This window comes from Phascolarctos cinereus, unplaced genomic scaffold (genome assembly GCF_003287225.1).
Source record: "Phascolarctos cinereus isolate Bilbo 61053 unplaced genomic scaffold, phaCin_HiC Scaffold_4;HRSCAF=312, whole genome shotgun sequence".
NCBI classification, from domain to species: domain Eukaryota; kingdom Metazoa; phylum Chordata; class Mammalia; order Diprotodontia; family Phascolarctidae; genus Phascolarctos; species Phascolarctos cinereus.
The window spans coordinates 313,264,414-313,289,546 of record NW_027555847.1 but is presented as its reverse complement, the minus strand read 5'-3'; the positions used below and the strand labels follow the sequence as shown (position 1 = coordinate 313,289,546).

The following is a 25,133-nucleotide window of genomic DNA, read 5'->3' as shown; positions in this document are numbered from 1 at the left end:
TAAGCAATTTTGCCAAGAAGAGAACTTGAAAGCAAGGTAGGTTGATATGGATATCAGTAAATATAAGCATTCAATAAAATTTGGGCAAGGCCAAAAACAAGGGAAACCCAAAACAAGACCTAGATAAGTGGACCCAAAATATAAGTTTTAGGTGAATCTAGGACCTGAGGGAACCCAAACTTCCTTGTAGCCTTCCCCAGCATTTCTGAGGAGTTACTGAGGTCAGGGGATGTAATTTTGGGTTCAAACAATCTCCAGTCACATAAAATTAGATTTGAACAGTGTAATAATAAGTTTTCCCAAAGATATAATCAAACATTTTCCACAGTAGTCTTGGAAATCTGCCAATGGGTAGAAGAAGGGAGTATATGAGAGAAAGGGGATGAGGAAATCGAGGCAAGTAGGGTTAAGTGACTTGCCCTAGGTCATACCCTAACCTTGACCCAGTATTCTATCCACTGGGTCACCTAGCTGCCTAAACTACTATATAAATGTCAACTACTGATATTATTGTGAAGTTGTTAAAATAGAACAGTGGTATAAAGACAGGTGTGCAGAGCAGAATGTATGCAACTTGACAGCAGAAACTATTTTTTAATCAGTGTATTCTTAGTACCCACCCCCATTTTACCTAGGAGTGAAAGAGGATAGGTGAATTACAAGGGCACAATAGGGCTCCACCCAAGGCCCCTTACCCTGGTGTGGCTCTGACACTGTGGATGAGTTATGTAATCAGAACTGGAAAGGAGGCTGGTCTTTACTCCAGGCATCCTCAGAGAGTGAGCTATGTTGCTTTTACCTAAAAGCTTCTGAAGGAGGAGACTCAGTAACATCCCTTGGTTGGAACACAATAGCTGTATGACTGTGGACAAGTCATTTAATCTCTTTTGAGACTTGGTTCCCTTCATCGTTAAAATGGTTTTAATCAACCATTGGCCTATTTCCAAAGATGATTAGGGGAAAAAGGAAAAGAACCTGTACATTCTAAAATGTTTATAGCTGTTCTCTTTGTGGTGGCAAAGAACAATTGGGGAATGATTGGACAAGTTGTGATATATAATTGTCAATACTACTCTTGTGCTGTAAGAAACAATGAGCTCAATGATCTTAGAAAAACATGGAAAGACTTGCACAAATAATAAAGAGTGAAATGAGCAGAACCAAGAGAAATACAACAGTATTGTTTTAACAACTACTAAGTCATTTTGCCCATTATAAATACCCAAATTAACTATAAAGGACATATGAAGAGAGATGCTATCTGCATCCAGAGAAAGAACTAATAAATGAAAATATTTATAGAATGATTTTACATATATAGGCCTATTTGTATCTGCTGGTAGTCATTTTGGTGGGGTGGGGGGAAGAAAAAAGGGGGAGAAATTTACAGACAACTTTGTTACATATTTTAAAGGAATAGCAAGTTGTAAATAATAGATTTGCAGTTTCCTGTGTGATCATCTTTTTTATGTTATGGAAATGCTTGCTTTATTCCATAAATTTAAAAATAAATTTAAAAATCATATTTGTGCTATCTACCTCACAGGATTCTTGTGAGATAATCGCTTTGTTAACCTTGAAGCACTAGATGAATGTGAATTGTCGTCACTTTTAAAGCCCCTCACCATCAAGTACTTCCTTGTGTCTGACCTAAATCCCTCCTTCTGTCTCTAAATGCATATTATAATAGAAAGAATCCAGGATTTGGAGTCAGAGGACCTGGTTTGAATCCAGTAGCAACCATGTGATGTTCAGCAAGTTTCCTCATCTTTGACAGAAGGGGGTAAGAGTCAATGACTTCTTAGGTCCTTCTAACTCTAAATCTATGGTCCTATGAGCTCTGAGCCTCAGTTTCTCCATCTTGCAAATGAAGGGTTAGAAGTTAGTGACTTCTGAGGTCCTTTTCAGCTCTAAATTATGTTATAAATTATTAGCTCTAAATTAGCCTCTTCTATTTTGTACTGTCCTCAGTGGAAACAGCTGTTCAGGACGCACAGTAGAGCTCAGTCACTGTGGGATCCAGCATTAACAATAGGATGGAAAATTATTGAGGGGAATAGTTTTGATGAGATAGCTGTTGTTTTCTATTTCTGAAAAAAGATTATTGCCCCTTTGGGCTCCTTTGCCATTGGCTCTACTTCTCTGGTCCTTACTAGTTGGAGTCACTTGGAGCTTAGCCAGGGACATGAGCCTGTCGTCTTGAGCCATGTTTCAGGAATATGCTTCCCAGATTCTGCGTAAGCATGCTGGGGTTGATTTGGATGCTATCTTCGGAGCCATTTCATTCCATAATAGCAAAGAACCAGCTGCTGTCTTTGGGAAACCTGTCCAGGAAAAGCAGCCATCCAGAATTTCCGGGACAAAGTCTCCTTTGAGATGGGTGAAGCCAGAAGGGAGCTGCTTAAGTTGTGAATCACCAGGTCATCTGCAGCCTCTACAGAGGCCCAGACTAGAGGATGAATGCATGAGTATATGAGAGCATATGTGCATAGGGACTCAGGGATCAGGCCCAGCTGATCAGTGAGGTTTACGGTTTGGGTTAGTTTCTTGTAATGGGTGGCATTGAGTGGTTAGGACTTTTGACGTCCCTGACAAGGGACTTTTCAAGGAGAAAATGGCCAGGGGACTTTCTGAAGGTCTTACTCCAGTCGGTGACCCTGTCCCTGAAGGAGACAAAGATTCAGGCTGGTAGTCAGGGGGTTAAGGCAATGACCAGATAGCAGCCTTTTGGCACCAAATTCCTCCTCAACAGAAGGAAGGATATAGCTGTATGAACTGCCTGCCTAACAATGGTTCACATGTCCCCAGGGACCCGCCTGCAAATAGATTTCATCTTGCTTTCTCTGTACTTTTCAAAGCTTCCTGTTTTCTCACGGTCCTTTTGGACAGTTTACAGTCTCTCTCTCTCCCTCCCTCCCTCCCTCTCCCTTTGAGGAAAGGAACACCCTTCTTATTAAAAAGGAGAAGGGGGGGGGAGAAGAATGCAAGGGAAGGTCAGCTCAGCAGGGGCCTTTCTCCAACTCTGCAGGCCGCTGCAGCTCCTTTAACCTTTTCCCTCAGAGAAGGGAAACACAGGGCTTCCATGTGTATCCAATCCCAGTGGAGGTTAAGGACTAACTATCTGGCAGGCAGTCCGTTGTAGACCTTCAGTTTTTCTCCTGTCCCTGAAATTCCAGCTTTCCCATTTTTAATAACAACAACAACAATATATTATTATAATAGCTAGCATTTCTAAAGCTCTTTAAGGGTTGCAAGGCACTTTACAAATACTATCTTGTTTGATTCTCACAACAACTCTGGGAAGTAGGTGTTATTATGATCCCCATTTTACAGTTGAGGAAACTGAGGTGAAGTGATTTGTTCAGGGTCACACAGCTAAGAAGTATCTGGGGCAAGATTTGAACTCAGGTCTTCCTAACTCCAGGTCCAATGTCCTAGCCACTGAATCACCTAGCTGCCTACATATTTTCTACAGTGGTACATACCCCTCTGCATCCTACCCCTCAAGGAGATAGCCTTCTCCTTTGGAGTCTGGGTTTTGTAAATAGGGATAAATCCCACGGCAGATCACTTGAGCTACTATATTTCAGGAGGAAGGAGTGGAGAAAGAGAGGCACAAAAGAAGGGAATGAGGCAGGGGAACAAAGCCTTGGTCTTCTGAAGAGATGGAGCCATAGGGTGACATGGCCAGGGTCATGGTGTTCTATGCCTGTGGAGAGAGAAGGAAGGGTGTAGGTCAGATATACAGAAGAACTTGATGATGAGGGCTCTATGAGATTAGTAAGAGTGATAATAACAAGATAATAGACAATATGGAATACCTGGAATACTATGGTTTACAAAATACTTACTGCTTAGAATCCTGTGATTTAATTAGCACGAATATTTTTGTACCCATTTTAATAATGAAGAGACCAAAGCTCAAGGAAGTTCAATGACTTGCCCACAGTTGGACAGCTATTGTCTTGGAAGCAGGACGCATTACTAGGGGAAGATGTAGTAGAGTCTTCTTAGAAGTCCAGGAGATAACCCTAGTTTCTACCACTTGCCTGGGCCAACCCCAGGCATGCCCACATGCTTTTCTGGTTTGCGCCTAACTAATATCCTGGTGGGCTTCCACTTTGAGGAATGCTTACACAGATTGACAGTAACTGGGAGGTGAACCAAATCTGATACTCATCCAAAGGATGTTTTCTGGAAGAAGAGGCAAAAGATCTTGCAGATTGTACTAGATTATAATTGAAATGGAAGCTCTCTGAGAGTGAGAAATGTTTGGCTTGTATCCTCATGTCCTGTGTGCCTGGCACATAATAAGCACTTTAAAAATGCCCCAGCAATTATCCCTTCATAAGATCATAGATTTTGAGCTGGAAGGGACCCTGTTATTTAGTTGTGGCCAACTCTCTGTGACCCCATTTGGGGTTTTCTTGGCAAAGACACTCATGTAGTTTGCCATTTCCTTCTCCAGCTCATTTTGCAGATGAGGAAACTGAGGCAAACAGGGTGAAGTGACTTGCCTAGGGTCATACAGCTAGTGTCTGAGGCCAGATTTGAACTCATGAAGAGGAGTCTTCCTAAACCCAGGGCCAGTGCTCCGTGCACTATGACATCCCCCAGTGACCCTGAAGGGACCTTAGAGGACATCTTATTCAACCCCATTATTTTTCAGATGAGGAACTGAACCCCAGTACCATGTAGCTATTTAAGTGTCAGAACCATCATCTGAACCTTTGACCCCAAACCCAACATTCTTTCCACTGTAGTATGCTTGTTAATTGATAGGAAAGCCAGGACTGTCATCTGCAAGGAATAAGGAATCCCATGTTTTGTCACCTGCAGGAAGGTTGTATGTTCTCCCCTCCCCCAACCCCAACCCCAGCACCAGCACAGAGCCTCACTAGGTCAGTATTCGCTGACTTGAATTGAATTGAGGTCTGTGATCTCTAGACCACCACCCTCCTTTTGCTCACATCTTTGGGATTTCATTGTAACCTCCCTGTAGAGCACTAACCTTAGTGGCTCATTCCCTGGTCTCTTCACCAGAATGCTTTAGAGCTCTGAAGAGCTGTTTATTATGATACATCCTGATTACCCATCCCCCCATTGAAAGAAGTCAGCAGAGAGTGTATGGATGGAGAAATTGAGGTTCAAAGCAGCCTGCCTTTTGGGACAGAGAGTCCAAGCCAAGGACAGTGAGCAGTTAGCTTGACTGGGCGCGAAGCAAACCTCCGGCTCTTGTCCATCAGGCACCCTGGTCCCAATCATGACACCTACCCTGATTTTAATATCTCATCAGGCCTGGGCTACAGATGACTTAGTGATTCATGGGCCCTGCACCCCTCAGCCCCACTCGTGCTAAAAGAAGTCTGTCACACATGACTACTTTCCCGAGTTGAATAGATCTTCATTGCTGGTCCTCCTACGCTCATGCTCCCTTCCCCATCTGCTATTATTCTCCTTTCTGCTCACCTCTCAACCCCCACATTTTCTCAGTAATAGGCACCATCATCTTCTGCCTCCCTCTTCACTAATGGTTAGTAAGAAGAGTCTCTTCTGCTTCCTCACTGTGACAGGCATCATTCCCCTGCAGACATCAAATATCTTAAAACACATAGTCATTGTGGGCAGTAGGCTTGAACAGTCAGTCATTCAGGAAAGGCAGAGAAGCCTTTCTGTGGAAGGAAGGATTGAAGGGCTTTTTGGGAAGGGCCAGAGGTACACAGAAGGTGTTATGGGGACTCCATAGTTATAGGGGGATGCAGTTCACACACAGCAAGAGACTCAGCTAGTTAGATTTTACATTTCCACTGAAGAGATTTACTTTTCAGATTGTACAGAGGTACATTTTCTGACTCTTTTGAGTGAGGGGAGGATCAGAATCATTCACTTAATAAGCACTTTTCATACTTCTTAATAATTAGTCAATTGCTAGGTGCTGTGGTTGTAAAAACAAGGATGAAAGAGTCCCTGCCTTAAGGAACTTATCTTCTGTCAGGGGAAACAATGCATGCAACTATATATTTATATAAAATAAGCAAATTATAATTTCTGATGGGCAGGCACTGGACGCTGAGCGAGGAAAGAAAAGTGGAAAGGCCCCATGTAGGAGGTGATCTTTGAAGGAAACTTGGGATTCTAAGAGCTTCTAGGCATGGGGACAACTTTTGCAAAGACATACATAGAGACGTTGGTGGAGTGTTATAAGAGGAATAGCAAGAAGACCAGTCTGGTGGAACCAAAGAGAGTGTGAGGGGAAGTGATGTATAATATGCCTAAGTTGTGAAGGACTTTGAATACCAAATGAGAGGGTTTGGGTTTTGTTTTTGTTTTTTGTTGTTATTCTTGTTTTTTAAATCTAATGGGCAAATAGAAGGCCCCTGGAGATAGCTGAGTAAGGCAAAGGCATGATCAGTTCTGTACTGTAGTAAAATCACTCTGGCAGCTGGGTAGGTCATGGATTGGAGAGGGTGGAGGCCATAGGTAGCAAGATCAATTAGGAAGCTAATGTAATAGTCCAGAGGAGAGGTAGGAAGGATCTGAATTTAGGATAGTGGTTGTGTGGGGAAAGGGGGATGGATGCCGGACATGTTAAACTCTGCTGGGGAGAAATACTAAAAAAAAAAAAGAATTCCAGGTGCATAGGGATGCAAAGATCAGAGATCTCTTTGGTATGAAGGCCTGGATTACCTTCGAAAGTTAACATTTTTGTATTGGCTTAAGCCGCCTGCCAGAAATGGGGGAAAACTTACTTCAAATGGACAGTCCAATAGGTAGATGACTACTTTGCCTCTTTGTAGGTGTGCTGGCCACAGAGCATCAGAGGGAAGTGTATCTGGATTTGGTCCTTGCCAGGCAGAGTCTGAACAGCTCTCTGGTCAGATCTCAGGCAGGACTTTCACTCTCAGGTGGAAGTGAGCCTAGATACCTCCTGAGATATCCTTTGTAAGGTATAAATTAGAAACAATGCCTGTCAGCAAATGTTCCTTATGCAAATATTGTGTTCAATCAATCAGCAAATATAGAGCACCTACTGTTTGCCTGATATTATAGTATAGTGCAGAGGTGGGGATCCTGTGGCCTTGAGGCCACATGTGGCCCTCGACTGAATCCAAACTTTATAGACCAAATTCCCTTAATAAAAGGATTTGTTCTGTAAAACTTGGACTCAGTCAAAAGGCCGCACCCACAGACTTCTCTAGAAGGCCACATGTGGCCTCAAGGCCGCAGAATCCTCACCCCTGGTATGGTGGAAAGAGTACTGACTCTAGAGTTGGAGTTGGAGCTGAGTTCGAATTCTGCCTCTGAGGCTTTCCTGGGCAACCTAGGACAAACCACTTCTCTCTCTGTCTCAGTTCCCACATCTGTAAAATGAAAGGTTTAGACCAGATGTCCTCAGAAGTTCCTTCCAACTCTAGATCTCTAATCCTGAGATACCATAATAGCTCTAATGTTGCTGTTGAGTTGTTTCAGACTCTCTGGGATCCTATTTGGGGTTTTCTTGGCAAAGATATTGGAGTGGTTTGCCATTTCCTTCTCTAGCTCATTTTATAGATGAGGAAACTGAGGTAAATAGGGTTAAAGTGACTTGCCCAGGGTCACACAGCTAGTAAGTATCTGCAGCCTGATTTGAACTCAGGTCCTCCTGACCCCAAGGCTGGTGCTCTATCCAGTGTACCAGACTAGCTACCCCAGTACTTCTATACACAATTCTTTGTCCTAATGCAAGGTACTCTGCAGTCATTCAGCATTTCTCACTCTTTCACTGTGGGGAAGCACAGGAGAAAAACGTGAGATGGCTCTTGGGCTCAAGGTGCATGTGGTCTAATAAGAACGGTAGTCAGTTTCATTAAGTCTGCCGTGAATCAGATGAAATTTATGCTTGCAACTGCAGGTTCATGAATCTCCAACAAAGTGCACTGATTGATTCCACACTGCAAAGAATAGCACAATGCCATGAGGAAGAAAAAATTTTAAAAATTTTCAGAACCAGGCTTGGGGATGAGGGATAGAGAATGAGATTAGTGGAAGGTGTGAAGACTGGGGTCAGCCACTCAGGGAATTTTGCCGCAGGTTTTGGAAGTGTTTGGGCAGGTTTCAGGACTGTAGCTCTTAGGAATTCAGCTGTTCCTTGTTCTTTTCCTCCAAATTATTTGGCCATCTCCATTTAAGATTTCTCAAAGAACCAAGCACCTACACTCTTAAGTGTTTCCTTTAGCAATCCAGCTGTAGAAGGCTCCCCACAAATTGCGCTGAGCTCTCCACTCTAAGCACCAACCCCGCCCGTCCCTGCTTGACGGCAATAATTCAGGCTTCCCTAGGTTACCAGCTCTACTTTGGTCAGCTGTCATTTATTCCAAGTCATTTGCACATTCATTTCAGGCACACTGAAAAGGCTAGAAGTGCCTGGTGAGTTACAAAATCTGCCCATCAACAGACCTAAAATTAGGCCTGAATGTCCTGGATGCTAACACATTATTACAATACTTAGCACGGTCCAGCAGAGGAGCCTAAGTGATTGAGTGAACATGAACATGGCTAGTTCATCTCCTATCATAAAAGGAGGGAGGGAAGAGTCCTGCTGGAAAAAAAAAATTAAGATACAAGATGAATTTTAAAAATGTCTATCCTTCTGCCAGCACCAATAGAATAATATTTTTGTTGGATTTTTTTTTCAGTATTTCACAAGTTCTAGGAGAATTTTTAGTTGATGATACACTGGTGTTTAGCTAATTTAACCATGACTTGTTTAAAGTAATATTTCTAATAATTTTTTTTTTTAAAAAGAAAAGGCCTGTTGCTTGACCCAGGCCAGTCTCCAGGTAGTTTAATACTGAAACAAAATAAGAAATTGATAAGTCATTCAACAGTCAACAAAATAAGACATACTTAGCCATAGCAAGGGAAAGCTATCCAACATGAATATGCAGCAAAGAAACAGAGTTCATTTCTGTGGAGTGAAGCTCCCCTGCCTCTGAATTGTCTGTGGTTGTCTGCCAGCCAAGCTTCAGAGAGAGACGCTGAATGAGACGGTTGTTTTGACTTGGACTATCCAGGAAACAACGTCAGTAGCCAGAGCCTTTAGTCTTGAAGATTATGTCAGTAATTTCTTAAGGAATAAAACCTAGCCTAATTTGCATGGGATTGAGGAGTTAGTATACTACTGTAAAATCTACTGAACCTTCAATTCTAGCTGTTTGTAGCATTCGAACTTTGCTTGTGATCACTGTTGGTATAGTGCATATGTTTTTATACAGTCATAGTTATTGCATAAACACTGTCTTATGTTCTGTTCTTTCACTAACATTATTCACTATACCCTTTTTTACTATTTAAGTAGTGGCCTAGTATCACATACAGTTAATAACCCCTAGTTTACTTTGTTCTAATCCTATGGTTGGACATTAGAGTTGTTTTATTGTTTTCTTGATAACAGATAGTGTCACAATGAACATCTTTGTGTAAATTATTCCCCCTGCTTTCAATTTTGCAGTCATTGCCTTCATATTTATTCCCCAAAGTAGAATTATTGGGTTAAAGAATGGGCAGTTATATGGCTTATATTGTGAGATTAATCTCCAGACAAAAATGCTAGTGGAAATGAGCATGCCTCCCTTTGTACTAGCAATATTGGGGCATGACTTTTTATTTCTTTTTGGTGATTTTATAGAGATGAGAGGCAGAATGTGCATAGTGAATAAAGAGTCAAGCTTGCAGTCAGGAAGACCTGAGTTCAAGTACTACTCCTGATACTTAATGGCTACATGATCCTAGACAAGTCACATAGCCCCTGGTGTTGGAAACATTTCTCCTTACACCTCATTGCTAGTGAGGTCGTGCATTTTTCCATGTGATAAATTACTATGGGTATTTCCTTGTGTATAAAATCCTCATTTCCTTCGACTACATTACAGATGTCCTCTGGGTACTGACCTCATATTTGCATCAGATATTTATGTATTTTGGATAGCGAGTTTTTATCATGTTTGCCACATTTTTTCCCATTCCATTAATTTCCTTTAATATTAGTTTTATTGCATTTCCTTGTGTAGCAGGGTTTTTGAAAATTATTATAGATATGCATATATAAATAATTTAAATTAACTCATCTATCTTTTCTTTGACATCATCCTCTATTTCTTCAAAGCTCTGAATCTATCTCCTCTTCCCCACACAGATATGCTATTGTTTTCTTCCAGGCTTGTTTGGGTTTTTTTAAATATGTACTTTTAAAAATGTCTACCTCTTTGACTTATCTGGAATCATTTGTAATTTATGCTCAAACTATGTGTCCAAGTTAACGCGTCTTTGTATTAATAGTTATTGGTTTTGTACACTAGAATTTTTTAAAGGAATAGTAGAAAACTTCTACATGATGGTGTTCTGATAAACAGCTAAATCTCATACTAGCAGAAGCATAGGACACCAGGGCTGGAAGGGTTTGAGACATCACAGGAAGTACTCATGTCCTTCCTTCATCAAGGAGAAAACGGGTGTGCTAAGTTTCAGGTTTTGTTGCAATTGTTCAGTCATTTTTCAGTCATGTCTGACTCTCTGTGACTCCATTTAGGGATTTTTTTTTTTTTGGCAAAGATATTGGAGTGGTTTGCCATTTCCTTCTCCAGCTCAGTTTTTACAGATGAGGAAACAAAGGCAAACAGGGTTAAGTGACTTGCCCAAGGTCACACAGATAGTAAGTGCCTGAGGCTGGATTTGGACTCGCAAAGATGAATCTTTCTGATTTCCAAGTGTCTGTATTTGAAATTTAAGCTGCAATGATACTCCTAATCAATACAAATACTTTTTTAATTCCCCTGAAAGATATAGATTATCTATGATAGTTTATTAACTTATTGCTTTCTCAAGCTACAATATAGCCAAATGTTTTGAATTCATGAAAGTGGTGCTGGAGAGATATCAAGCTGTCATGGTTGGACTGACTCTCTCTCTCTCTCTCTCTTTCTCTTTCTCTCTCTCTCTCTCTCTCTCTCTCTCTCTCTCTCTCTCTCTCTCTCTCTCTCCCTCCCTCCTTTCTCTCTCTCTCCCACCTACCCACCCCCCTTTTTAAAAGCTAATACCTAAAAAAAAATAAATGGAATGGGGTAGGAGATGTTGGTCGGAGTTTGGTTGCAAGGGCATCTACTTACAAAATACGTTGTATTTTTTCCCTTTCTTCTACACTGGCGTGTCTGAAATTCGGTCATTTTCTATGCTAGTGGAAATGAGCATGTTTGAAAACATGCCAATAGTTCTACCCAATTTTTAGGAAAATTTATGGTCATTTAAAAACCATTAAGATTTTTGACTCAGATGATAGAAAATCAGAATATCCTACTCCCCCTAAACAGAAATTAGTTTTCTAATCTTTCTCAGCTTCTCCAGCTCATCCAAATCATGTTGTCAGAGGATGACTATCTCATAAATAGCTTTGTTCATTGTATTTACTATTTCTGTGCCCACACACACAGTTAACTTCAGGTTTGGATCACGAATTTACTCTTTTCTAAGTGTATTGACATTTCAGTGCTTGTCAGAATAAAAATCAATCAACTACTGGATTAGAATCTCAGAGCTAGAAGGGATCTCAAAGGCCACTGAGTCTAACCCATACCTCAGTAGCCCTATAAGCATTTGGCCTCTGACTAATGAGCTCCATTGCTAGGGAAACTCATTCCCCTTTGAGGCAACCCAGTCAGCTTTTTGGTAGTTTTCCTTGTTAGGGAGGGCTTTTTCCTTTCTCCTTTTATTGAACTGAAAGGTACCTTTTTGCAATTCTTCCTCTCTACTCTCTAATGACTCCTGGTTCTTTGGGAAGGGAGGATATAAAAATATTAATAATTAATCATAACAAGAAGAAGCATTTATATACGGCTTTAATGTTTGCAAAGCAAACATTTCATTTTATCCTCACAACAACTCTGGGAGGTATGTACTATTATTATCCCAGTTTTACAGATGAGGAAATTGAGGCAGATAGTGATTAAAGGACTTGCCCAGGGGTCACACAGCTAGTAAATGTCTTCTGCTGGATTTGAATTCAAGTCTTCCTGACTCCTAGTTCAGTGCTCTATGCACTATCCCGTCTAGCTACCTCTAGTAAAAAATATAATCAGGGGCAGCTAGGTGGCACAGTAGATAGAGCACTGGGTTTGGAATCAAGACGACTAATCTTTTGAGTTCAAATCTGGCCTCAGACACTAGATGTGTGAACCTGGGTAAGTCCCTTAACCCTGTTTGCCTCGGTTTCTTCATCTGTAAAATGAGTGAGAGAAGGAAATGGCAGGCTATTCCAGTATCTTTGCCAAGAAAACCCCAAATGGGGGTCATGAAGAGTTGGACAGTATTGAAAACAACTGAACAACAACAAAAACATAATCTCTCTTCCATATGACAGCTGTCATTTCCTTCTTACTCCGCTACAAATCTTCTCTAGGCCAAATCTCCCCATCTCCCTATCCTTAATGTCAGAAGTTCTTCACCTTGAGTCTATGGTTACATCTCAGGAGTCCATGAACTTGGATGGTGAAAAAATGACATCTTTATTTTCATTAGCCTTTAACTGAAAACTGAACATTTCCTTGAAATATTTAAAAACATTATTCTAGAAAGGTATAGACTTCCCCTGACTGTCCAAAGGCTCCATGGGAAAAAAAAGTGAAGTTCTGATCCTTGTATGATATGCAATTATGACCCTTTGTCATTCTGGTCATCATCCTCTCCATAGGCTCTTGCTCCCCAAATCTTTCCTAAAATGTGGCACCTGGAATTGAATATAGTACTCCTCCTATGTTCTGACCAGAGCAAAGTAGAGTGAGGGTTTTCATCTCTCTTGCTGCATTTCTGTTAATGTAACCTAAGATCAAATTGACTTTTTAAAAATAACATCAGTCACTCTTTGGCTCATTTTGATACTGCTGTCCAATTCACCCCATACTTCTTTGTGATGTAGACTCTGCCTAACCACATTCCCCCATCCTGCCTTTATACATTTGAGTTTTTGAAACCAGGTATCAAGATTTTATATTTATCCCCATTAAAATTCATCTTATCAAATTAAGACCATCATTCGAGTCTGCCATGACCATGTTGGGTCCCAATAGTATTGTTGAAAGTGTTGTCCCTTCCTTGGGGTTTGGACTATCTGGCATTTGAGGTGCTTTTTAGTTGTAAATTGATGATCCCATTATTCTCCAAGTTTTGAATAGCTTTAATACTTTTCCCTCATTTTGGCAGGGCTAACAGTGCCAGTAAGCAGATAGGCATGCTAGTCTGCAAACAGGCCAACTTTTGTATCTAGGTTGCGACATCCATTCATTCAACAAACATTAATCGTCTATTCTGTGCCAGTGTGTTGTGCAAGGCACTGGATGTTCAAAGACAGAAACAAAAATCCTTTGCCTGGGTCAGGGGAAGGAGAAACATAACATATAACTCATAAATCAATACAAAATATATACATAATGATTGGGGGAGGAGGCACTAATAATTGGGGAATCAGAAGAGGCTTTATGTAAGAAATGGCTCTGGAACCTCAGTAGCCTTGAAGGGAAGTAGGATCTCAAAGAGGCAGAAGTGACAGGAGTGCATTCCAGGCATAGTGGACAGCTTATACAAAGATACAGTGGGAGATGGAATGTCCTGTGTGGACCATAGCAAGTTGGCCAGTTTGATTGGCCCCTTTAACATGAGGGAGAATAATGTGTAATTACCCTGGAAAGATAGTTGGAGTATAGAAGGCTTTGTAGGTGGAGACAAAAGTTAGCAAAACTATGATATCTTTTTGTTTCTACTTTAACTCCAAAAGTGAAGTCATTCATTATTCAAATGGTGTTTTATCCCTTAGTCCCAGGCATTTCATAAGAAAGTGTTGACTGAGCTTGACTTCCTGGTACAAAAAACAAGATTATACTTTTATTTACTAATTACCATTGTAGTCTGAAGTCAAGGGACAGCCTTTTAACTAAAGAAAAAACAGCAACAAAGCTTTTTGTTTGAAGTAGAAACTGAAGATAATTCATGAATGTTTTCATTGTTTTTAACCCCAGGTGGCACATGTGTCTGTTCTCCAAGTTAGAATTGGTCACTGGAAAGCTCTGCACCATTGTCCGACCCCTCTCTCTTTCAGAATATGTTGGTCCAAAAGCTAAAATGAAAATTGAATTCTGAGTTAAGGGGAATCTTGTTGTATCAGTGACAGAGCCTGATAGTCAACTCAGTTTTTATTGGGCAGCCACCATGTAGCCAAATTTGTTGGACGTAGGAGTCTACACTAGGAAACAGTGCCTTCAAGAAGTCTTTCCAAATTTTTGCCCACTTATAATCAATTAGAGTAACTTAGGATTTAGATATGAAATGGACCTCAAAGGTCATTTAGTCCAGAGATGATAAACTTACAGTCAGCCCCCTAACCAATGGGGCATGCCTGAATCAGATTAAAATGTAATTGTTAAATATTTAACAAAATAAATAAAAATACAGTAGAATGTACATAATGTTATGTGGTTCTCTAAGTCAATATGAGGTGTCAGGGATCCTCATGTACAGTGGCCCCCATTTCTATTTGAGTTTGACATCACTGATCTAGTCCAATCCCATCATCCTACAAATGAGGAAACTGAAGGCCAGAGAGATAAAGTGATGGGTCCCAGGTTTCAGGGTTATACTGGGACTGGAATCCATGTCTTCTGTGTCCAAATTCACTGATCAGTTGGAGCGAAAAGAAAAAGACGAGAGAGAAAGATAAAAGTCCTGATAGTGGCATGTGTGGATGTTTGACAATTTTGGGGTGATATTCCTAGCATTTCCAATATGTAATCAAAGAAAAGATTTGCCTATTCATTCAGGCATTCTTTGGTCTCTCTCCATTTTAAAATTTAGTACTGAGCCTGATTAAGTATTGGATTGAAAAATCGGGAAGACTGACTTTGCCTGCCTAAAAACACCTGCAGTTTTTGAAAGTGAAACAATAGCCCAAGTTAGAGCTTCCTGAGTCATAATTACTTCTTTTCCAAAGATTGCTGTTGATTCAGAAAGATATTTAGATGTCCTTTGATTTTCACCATATGGTTAACCCGGCCTCCCACCTCCAAACAAAACAAAACCTAACGATTCAAGAGCATATGACCCCAGTGCCCCCATCTGCTCCATCTCTGAAGGTGGGCAGAATCAGACCCCACCCTGGACTTCCACAACACCGTTTTCCTTGGAAGCAGTTCAGAGTTGAAAGATTAAAAACAAATCAGCAGCAGTAGGGGCTGCAACACATCCTTATATGGGGCCTCAAATATTGCATACATTCAGTTCGGGATGCTTTCCTCATCTGGGACCCTCATGAATAACTTGTATGCACTTTTTCTCTTCTTGTTTCCAACAGCTGTGTGGGAAAGAGTTTAACCGAATGCATAATCTCATGGGCCATATGCATCTGCACTCAGACAGCAAGCCCTTCAAGTGCCTCTACTGCCCCAGCAAGTTCACCTTGAAAGGGAATCTGACCCGTCACATGAAGGTCAAACATGGAGTCATGGAGAGAGGATTTCACTCCCAAGGTGAGCTACCGCTGCTGCTTGGAGACCTTTCTGATTCCCATGACTGAGTTGGAATCCAGAGCACAGAAAGTAACAGATGCATGCTATTATTTTTTTTTTCTATTGAGGATTTCTTTTAAGAGATTTTCTCCATGGGGAGGCAGTGAAAAGGACATTGAACCTGGAGTCACAGGATCTCAATTTACTCAATTCACCGATCTGCCATTTACCAGCTAGGTAACCTTGGGCAAGTAACCTGCCCTCTCTGGGTTAAATTGATTTCCTCCTTTGAGAAATGAAGTTGAAGTAGACCTTGGGTCAAAAGTGGGGTTTTATTTTGGGGAAAGACCAAAGTGAGGAAGCTTATATGTGAGTATCGGAAAATGGTAAAAGAAAATGGAGTCTGAAATGAAAATTAGGAACATGTCTCACCAGACACAAAAAAAGAGGGCTTTATTTGCTTTAAGAGCTAGGGGAAGAGATGAGGGCAGGTGGTTGTAGGGATTGAGCTGAAAAGAGTCTCCTGAAATTTGTTGGCAAAACTTTGTAGTATTCTGCTATTTCCTTTCATGGAGGGCCCCAAACTCCAATGAGTTCTTTTTGTTTTTCTCTTGGGTGAGGCAATTGGGGTTAAATGACTTGCCCAGAGTCACACAGCTAGTAAGTGTCAAGTGTTTGGTCTGAGGCCGGATTTGAACTCAGGTCCTCCTGACTCCAGGGCCAGTGCTTCATCCACTGCACCACCTAGCTGCCCACCCCCCACCCCCCACCCCCCCATCCCCGTGAGTTTATTAAACCTGCTTAAGAATTGCCCATTGAATCTGATTGTGAAAGTGCCATGGGTTGGTGTTTGTTCAAATGCCAGTACAATTCTAATTACAGCCAAACTACATTTTACTGGGGAAGTGGGGAGACAAGTAGAAGGAAAAAAGGAAGAAGAATGAGGTAGATACTGACTTGGTTTTATAGGATTTAAAACTGATAGAAACTTTGGAAAAAATCTAAGTCAGCTCCTTCATTTGACAATTAAGAAATAAAGCCCCAGAAAGGCTTAAAAGAGCTTATACAAGGTCATATAGGTAGTACGTGGCAGAGTTGGGATTTGAGCCCAGGGCCTTTGATGTAAATATCCTGCACTAAACGTATTTCTTGGTAGATTTTATCTCCATTCGGTCTCGGCTATGTTGCCACTTCTCTATTACTTTCCTGATATAAAGTGAAGGAACAAAACACAAAAACTTTTTTTTTTCTGTCACATCTCCAGCTAGGGATTTAAGGGCACTAGAGAGTAGAGAGGGGGTGATTTTGAGTTAGGGCACTTCAGGTCATAGGAATAAAAATAAACTCTCTCCTTTTAAAAATTAGATTTAAATTATCCTTCATGAAAAATAAAACATTCTACCAAATTCCTTTTATAAGACAAGTACAGCCCTAATACCTGAACCAATAAAGGATAAAGGAAAGAAAGAACACTATAGATCAATATCACCTATGAATATTGATTCAAAAATAATCCTAGCAAACTATCCTCACGTACCAACTGAATCAGTAACAAGTGGACCACTTCCTCTTCATTTCCCTCTCTATCATTCTCCTGAAACCCCATGCATCCAAATAAACAACAAAAAAAAAGCCTATGCCTACAAAAGGAGGAAAAAATGAACATACAAAACCAATATTCTCTACCCTCCTTTCCCCTACCAATGCTAAAATAAAATATAAAATTTTATCAAAAGATAAGTCTTTTAAGTTTGCTTTTTCCTTCCTCTACCACATGGGCCAGGAAAGAGCTGATTCCCGTTTTTGGATGGGTCTCCTTGGCCCATTTTTGTAAATAAACATACCCAAGAGGAGATTTTCCTTCATTATTAGGCAAGATGGATCTTACCCATTCATAGAATGAGCGCATCTCCATGGTTAAGTCTTCAACAGATCTAATGGGAAGTTCCTGACTCTCTTTGCCTCACAAATCTCCAGGTTCATGGCTATGATTCTGAAGTGTTTATTTTCATGATTCTGTATATCCACAGGACTGCAAGGAACCTATCTGTTCTTCGGGTAAGCTCCAGGAACCTTTTCTACTACAGAAAGGAAAACTTCACCTAGGACTTTTCTTTTCCTGCTATATAACCATTTATGTATTCAAATCACAGTCACACCAAACAATTTTGTCAACCCATAGACGTTAAAATACATCATGGATCAACTGATGTCAAACCTGACTCCCTGGCAGATAGTGGGGAGTAGGAATTTCTGTCATCAATAAATAGGTTTTTAGAAATGTAAGGAATAACTTTTGGCATGAGTCTAAAAGCCCATGAAAAACAATTAGAAAAATTCAAGAGGTAAAAATGTGTCATATTTTAATTGTTCTCCAAATTTCAATTTTTAAGATGTAGTAGAGCTACCAGGAAGGACCCTCCCCCTGCCATGTTAACAGCCCTAAATCCATTCCAGCTTTAAATATATGATCTAACATAGACTTCTAACCTCACCTGTAGGGCACCTTTCAGTCTTAGTCTCACATTTAATCTTATCATCCTGAGCTCTAGTGTAATCTAGGCAAATAAAAATATATGTTTGGATATTCCTTTAATTGATAAATTAGTAAATAAATTATTTATTTACTATTTATATAGTAAATAAATAATTCATAAATTAGTAAGATTTCAACACATCTCTCAAGCAGTTATGCTCTGAGCCCCCACCTCAGTTCATCAAGTAATAGTTATTTAATAAACTAGAAATACCTTCTTTTTCATAAGTAGTTGCTTATATTTCTCTATATAATAAAACTACTAGTTTCCTAGGATTAAATACATATGAAAGTTACTGAATACAATGTTCAATTTACTTAAAATCAAATCAGTAATAACAAATATAAATTAGTGTTTACAGTAGTTTAACTGTGAGAAGTATCACAGCCATCCCTGTAGCTACAAGACAGCTTCACTTCTAAAAACACAGTACCACACCATTTAGTTCCTCCAAAAAAAAAATAGTCTTTACATGCAATTCCTCTTTATCCTCTTTACAAGATAAAGGTTACAATAGTTTCATAAAGAATACGTATCTTTCTGTCTTCTCCTGCCCTGATTAAAAAAAAAAAAAGCATCTTCAGCTTCTTTCAAGCTATCGCTCTTAATTCTGTCCAGATTCACTTCTCATAACATTGTTATAATGCTTCTTCATAAAATTAGTTAATATTTCTTCCAAGGAAGAAGTTTTCCATATCCTCTTTCTGTTTGTCTTCTCCATGGTTTCTCTTTTCTTCTCAGTTTCTCAAAATCCACCAGCCTCAACTGCCAAATCCTAAACATTCCATTTGACTCTTAAAATTACAATAAGAGTTAACTAGAGCCTCAGTATAAGAGGCTTTTAAAATAGGTGTTATATTTAATGAAAAAAAAGGACAACAAAAAGTTGTTTTCCCCCATAACTTCAGCATTTTCAGAAAGTTTGTATTTCTAGTCACAGCAGCTATTTTCCAAACTACACTAAAATTTCAAAGAGGCATCTATAGAAAGAGACAGCCCATGAGAGAGCCAACCATAGTAACTGGGAGTGGATTTACTGCCCAGCCTCTGAAAGTATAATTTAATAATAATAATTCACTCAAAGTTTATGTTCCAACATAAAGTGGCATGAAATAGCTTGTCTTGCTCTTACTTCTTGAGAAATAAAGAATTTATTTTTGCAGTTTTGCACTGGCTTTGTCAATTTATTCTTAAGGGATTTCAGGTATTTCATTGTTCTTGTCTGTAAAAGGTGATGGCATGTCCCCACTCTTTCCAAAGCAGCCTAAATTAAAACTCAGATAAAAATGCCCCTCATTGTAGCTCTGACAGGGCAAGGCTGTGACCAGGGAGGTCTGATAGAACTTCGAAAGAATTGAAACATAGGCAACATTTCTCCACTTCCCCTTTAACACTCTATTCCTAGTGGACATTTTTACACTCCATTCAATGCTCCACCTAAAACTCCGGCAAATAACTCCTTCACTTCCAACGGCATTCTATCAGGTCAGGACAACATTTTGTATTATCTCTTCCCCAGCAGATTCTACTTTACCCTGTGTTCCATTCTCTCTGCTTCATGCTCTTGGCTAAATAGTTTCCATGCTATGATGTTTTAGCTAGCTGGTGTCTTACCCCTAATTAAAAATCACACATCTCCAAAAGACTCTTACCTTGAGGCATTGGGGCAGACTGGCAAGGGAAAACATTTGGTCAGGTAACGTGTCTCCTTAGGTGACTCTGAGGCCTAAGTAGAATCCAGGATTTGCTACTTTACCCATGCAATCTTGGTTTGGACATCATTTCCTTCACCTCTTACAGAGGGTTAAGATTAGATGATTTTTGAATGCCTGCTAGCTCTCAATCTACAGCCCTGGGAGAGGCGGCTATTCTGTGCTTTAGTCCAGCCTCTCTGACAGAAGGTCAGATCAGATCTTTTTTCCCTTTATATTTTCAAAAAGCCAAAAAGAAAGAATGCCCCAATTTCTTTTTTAAGTTTTTATTTAATATCTTTTGTCTTTTAATCCTCTTCATTTTCAAATATATATTTCAAATATATCCTTCTTCCCTGCCTACATCCCTTGTAATGAAGAAGTTCAGCAAAACTAAACAAGAGTCTGGCAGTATATGCAATGTTCCACACCCATAGACCTCCCACCTCTGAAAGAAAGGAAGACACATTTATTTATCCCTTCTCTGAGGCCCAGCTCAGTCATTGTAATTACTCTTCAGAATGCTCTATTTTTCAACTGCTCTTTCTGCCAGGTGAGTTACATTACACTTCAATTTCTTCTTATTTTCATTAGGTTTTGGAAGAGGAAGGATGGCCCTCTCCCAGACGGTAGGGGTGTTGAGGAGCTTGGAACAAGAAGAACCTTTTGACCTTTCACAGAAACCTCGGGAGAAGGGTACCCCCTTTCACTCTGATGGCGAGAGTGCCAAGGGCAGCTCTTGCCCAGAAGAGGAGGAGGAAGACACGTGCTATGAGCCTGAGCAGTACAGCCCTGGTCCATTCCAGCAGAACAAGCCACTGTACACGCCCCAGGACCTGTCTAGAAAAACTGAGCAAGTGATGAAAACTCTGCAAGATTCCTATGGTGAGGAGAAGGAAGGCACTCTGAACGAAGCCTTGGAAGAGAAAGGGAAAGACAGCGTCAGTGCCAAAGGAGGCCATGAGAGAGACTTTGCATGCAAAGATGAGCTCCGCAGCTTCAGGGCTTTTCAGAGTGGCAGGCTTGAGCCTTCTTTTTCTGATTATCTTTACTTTAAGCACAGGAATGAGAGTTTAAAAGAATTACTGGAGAGGAAAATGGAAAAACAAACGATGATTTTAGGTATCTAAATGGACAGCTTTGAAATTACCTTTGGAAAATGAGAACCCAGCTGCTCAGATGAAGCTTTCAGTAGGAGCTATAATTTGCTGGGGACTACCCATTTGGGCAGCTCCTTAAAGAGGATTGGACCAAATCAGTAAGAACAATTTAAGGCAAAGTTAATGCCTTGCAGGGGGTCTGTTGGCCCTTTAATGTCAATAGCATAGTTTGGAATCTTCTCTCCACTGTTATTACAGTCCCTACTATATGTAATATTCCCATGGATATTTAATTGGAAGTGGACTCTCAGCTGATTACAGGGATTTTGTTTTCCTCTCTCTAATACTGCCCATATGCGTCACGCTCATACCTTTTCTTTCTAGTTGCCAAATAGCAAAGGTTTTTCAGGTATTAACTTACTAATGATGATTTAGTAACAAATAGACATGGTAGATCTCAAGAAAATATTTTTTCCAAATAGACTAAAATATCATTAAGTGCATATATGACAATAGCATTTAATAATTTTTTTTTAAAAAAGAAACTTTCCATACATACCAGAAATGGCTTCAGTAGCTCAAGAGTTAGACCTGGGATTTGCATGTTCCCAAGATGTCCCTGGAAGGGTGAGATGAGATCTAAAATAAGACTTTCTATGCTGTCAAGTGTCTGCAAAGTTGGATTGAGAAAAAAACAAAAAACAAGATACTAAGTTCCTAACTATAGATACTAATGTCCTGCCGCAGCTCCTTTTTGTTGGGGAAAGACTGGAGACAAAAATCTTCATGCTCTTCTGATAATGGGCCATGTGTTCTAGATCTCTAGCCAAATATGCAATGTGAACAGCAGGAAAGAGCACCATCTATAGGGTCCAACAATCCTAGGTTTCTAGTCCCAGCCTTGGTCACTTGGTACCTGGGTAACCCTAAAAAAGTCTCTTTCTCTCTCTGGGTCTTACTATTCTCATCTGTAAAACTGAGGGGGTTACACTGAATGATCTCTAAAGCCCCTTCTAGCATTCAGAACTGTGATCAGAGGCTTTTGAGAAATTTTCCCACCGACAAAAGCAGTGTGTATATGTATGTGTGTTTTGGGGGGAGGGGATGCATTTTGCTAAGGGAGAAGCAATTTATTCACTCTTCAGTCATCTCAGGCCTGGAGCTGGGAAAGATGTCCTCCCTTGAAATTTAAGCTCTGACTTTTGGAGATTTTACAGCAGTGACCAGAAGCTTTAACATAAATGAAATATTAAAGCATTATTCACCTGTCTTTGGAACCCTCATCCTGTAGGACAACACTTGCCCCCTGACTTCTAAAGAGCCAAGTCACTGGCATGACTTATTGGGTTGACTTCATCAAGAAAATCACAAATTTCCAACTTATGTCTCTACTTTGCTTTAATCATTGATAGAATATGTACATGCATGACACATCTATATATTGATATACATGTAGAGGTGTGTGCATTACATACATATCTTTTGTATAAGAGGATGCTTGTGGTGTCTGTTTTATTTAATTGTTTTGAAAAAAATACAAGATCCACCTTAATGAGGCTGATGATTTCTAACTGGACACTATGCCTGCAAATTCAGTAGAAGCCTCTAGGCAAATACGATGACCTCAAGACACCTTCATTGGAGTTACCTTTTTAAGTTAATGCCAAATACTTGAAAAATGCATTTCTTTTTTTGCTGATCTCCCAAGAGATTTGCTCAGGGTTCTGTGATGCCAGGGCATTTTCTACATCTAAACAAGTGCCTTCTACATTCAGATATTAAAATAGGGGTCTAATATTCTTCTGTCTTCCACATCACCATCTTTGGGATTCCTGTTGCTCAATAACTCATCTCACTGACTATTCCTAAGTGAAGAGGCAATGTTTCTAAAACACAGCAAAGAATGGTAATTCATTGAGATGACACGTCATTAAGAAAACTCTTCACAAAAAGGAATAATCCAAACAATTCAACTAGAAGCGTGTTCTTCTCATGATGGCAACATGCCTTTGGGTAGGATTTCCTGTGGCAGATTTGTAAAATTCAGTGAACCCAGTTATCTTCAGCTCATCACCATGCCAGGAGCCAGCCATAGCATACTGCCATAATATCATCCCTGTAGGCCGCCTTCCTCCTCTGTCATTCCAGAGACAAATTCCATGGTCATAGAGAATAGAAATCTGGTAGAAGTACATGTAATAAACCACTTTTATGACAAAAGACTAGCCCCTGAAAAGACAAATTTTCCCATAAGCCAGGAAGCAGAGCCTGGTTCTAATTGGTCTAACTAGTCTAGGTCATATTTCATTTCCTCCCCTTCTCTTCCTTTGGGTCACAAGTTTGACCAGGTCAACCAATTCACTGGTATTAGTGTCAGAACAAAAATATCTTCCCATGATTTCCAACCTGCTAGAGAATGACAGCTACAGAAATCTGTAATATAAGGGCATTGGCCATAGGCTAAATGACTTTGATGGAAAGATGTCATAAAGTTGACCCTTAAGCACATCCCTAGTGTGTCCCCATGGCACCAATTATCAAGTTGGATGTAAAAACCTGACAGTGACTGAGCTTAAGTGAGCATCCAATTTCCAGGTGAATGCCCCTCCCTGTGTTTTCATTTAAAATGCTTTGGAGTTTGGAAGTAGGACAACAAACTTAGTGGTTCCTTTTAAAAATATTACCTTTGAAAAATCCTTGCCAGAAGTGTGAATGATAAAGGCCTAGTAAATGTTTCCAACCAACACAGTGATTAGTGGAAGTGATTATTGATGGTTAAACTAATATTTATATGAACAGAGCATGGTCTAGAAGTAGCTGTTAAAACTTAGAAATGGAAATCAAGTAAATTGTGGGCTGTGTTCATTTGGTGTCTGATCTAAGGCTTCAGTGTGATGACAAAAGGATTAAATGAATTTAAAATAAAAATAAAGTTAGATTTTGGACCACCACAGGCTGCACATCAAGTCATGTCCATGATATAGGTGCCTCAAAGTGTTCCGGAATATAATGCTTTCCCCCTGGCATTTGGTATGCCGTGTCTGTGTTGGCCATCTCACTCCAATGGGCCACCCAACATCAGAATGAAAATTTAAGAGTTCATCAAGAAAAGCATTTTTTAAGAACCATAGGAATCTAATCAGAGTTCCCAATTTAGAGAATTTGACATCAATTCTCAGAAATCGTTTTAGATGATAAATGATCTGGAGCAGAGATGTCAAACATGGAACCTGGGCAGGAGGAATCAGATTAAAATGTAGTTGAGATGTATTTAACAAAATAAATAAAAATACAGTAGAACATAGGTAATGTTATTAAATGGTTTTCTAAATCAATATGCCACCTGCAGGTTTCTCATGTGCGGTTTGGTGGCTTTGTTTCTATTTAATAATATGTAGCGCTTCCTGTGTGTCAGGCATTGTGCTGAGCACTTTACATTTGTCTCATTTGATCTTCACAACAACTCTGGGAAATAGGTGCTATTTTTATCCTTATTTTATAGATGAGGAAACGGAGGCAAACAAAAATTAAGTGACTTGCCCAGGATCACACAGCTAGTAACTAAATATTTTGTTAAATATTTCCAGTCTGAGACCAGATTTGAACTCAGGTCTTCCTGACCGCAAGACTAGCACTCTACTGTGCCACCTAGTAGCCCCTGAGTTTGACGCTACTGCTTTAGAATTTCCACTTTGGGCTTCAAGGAGCATGCCAACATATTCACATTACCAAATAACATTTTGAAGGTAGGTCATTAGTATAAACTTTCCATCCCTGTTACATATTTGGAATTAAATATGAAATCAAGTGAATGACATATGTCATTCATCCCTTTTATCAACTCTACTTCTCTCCTTCAATTCTTCTCTTCTCCCCTAGCCATGAAACTGAAGCTCAGTATGTCACACAGTGGCACTGACCCTTGGGTGTAAAAGGTCTAAGTGTGTGTGTCTACAGATGGGAGAAAGAGCTATGCACATACTGTATTAACCTAAGCAAGTATTTAATAAGATATTAACATGATGTTTGGAATGACAATCTTTGCTAAGCGAGAATAGAACATAACAGAGCTAACATTCATAACACATTTGGAAAATGAAGCACCAAATATTGATGTACAGACTGCCAGTTTGCTATTTAAAAGAAAGAGGCCAAGTGTACAGTAACCTAAGTTGTGGATACTTAACTTTCTGCTTCACTGCTAAAGCAGTTTTACCTGAAAATAACACACAGCCTGTATTTTGTTAATTTAAGCGAATAAAGACTTGTTCAAAAAACCCA

The 25,133-nt window shown here is 39.9% G+C and overlaps 1 protein-coding gene and 1 long non-coding RNA gene across 2 annotated transcripts in view; one reads left to right on the top strand and one right to left on the bottom strand.

Annotated features, from left to right (window-relative positions):
* Positions 1 to 25,133, top strand: part of ZNF366 (zinc finger protein 366) — a 116,037-nt gene extending 90,904 nt beyond the window's left edge. The window contains exons 4-5 of the mRNA XM_020998463.2: positions 15,371 to 15,545; positions 20,347 to 25,133. Of these exons, the coding sequence (XP_020854122.1) occupies positions 15,371 to 15,545; positions 20,347 to 20,882 (711 nt within the window). The 3' untranslated portion in view covers positions 20,883 to 25,133. The remainder of the gene's footprint in view (positions 1 to 15,370; positions 15,546 to 20,346) is intronic.
* Positions 232 to 21,500, bottom strand: LOC144456907 (uncharacterized). The gene is made up of 3 exons (XR_013486128.1): positions 21,412 to 21,500; positions 5,470 to 5,584; positions 232 to 3,709 (listed from the first exon to the last, which is right to left on the bottom strand). It is a non-coding gene; the product is annotated as an uncharacterized LOC144456907 (long non-coding RNA).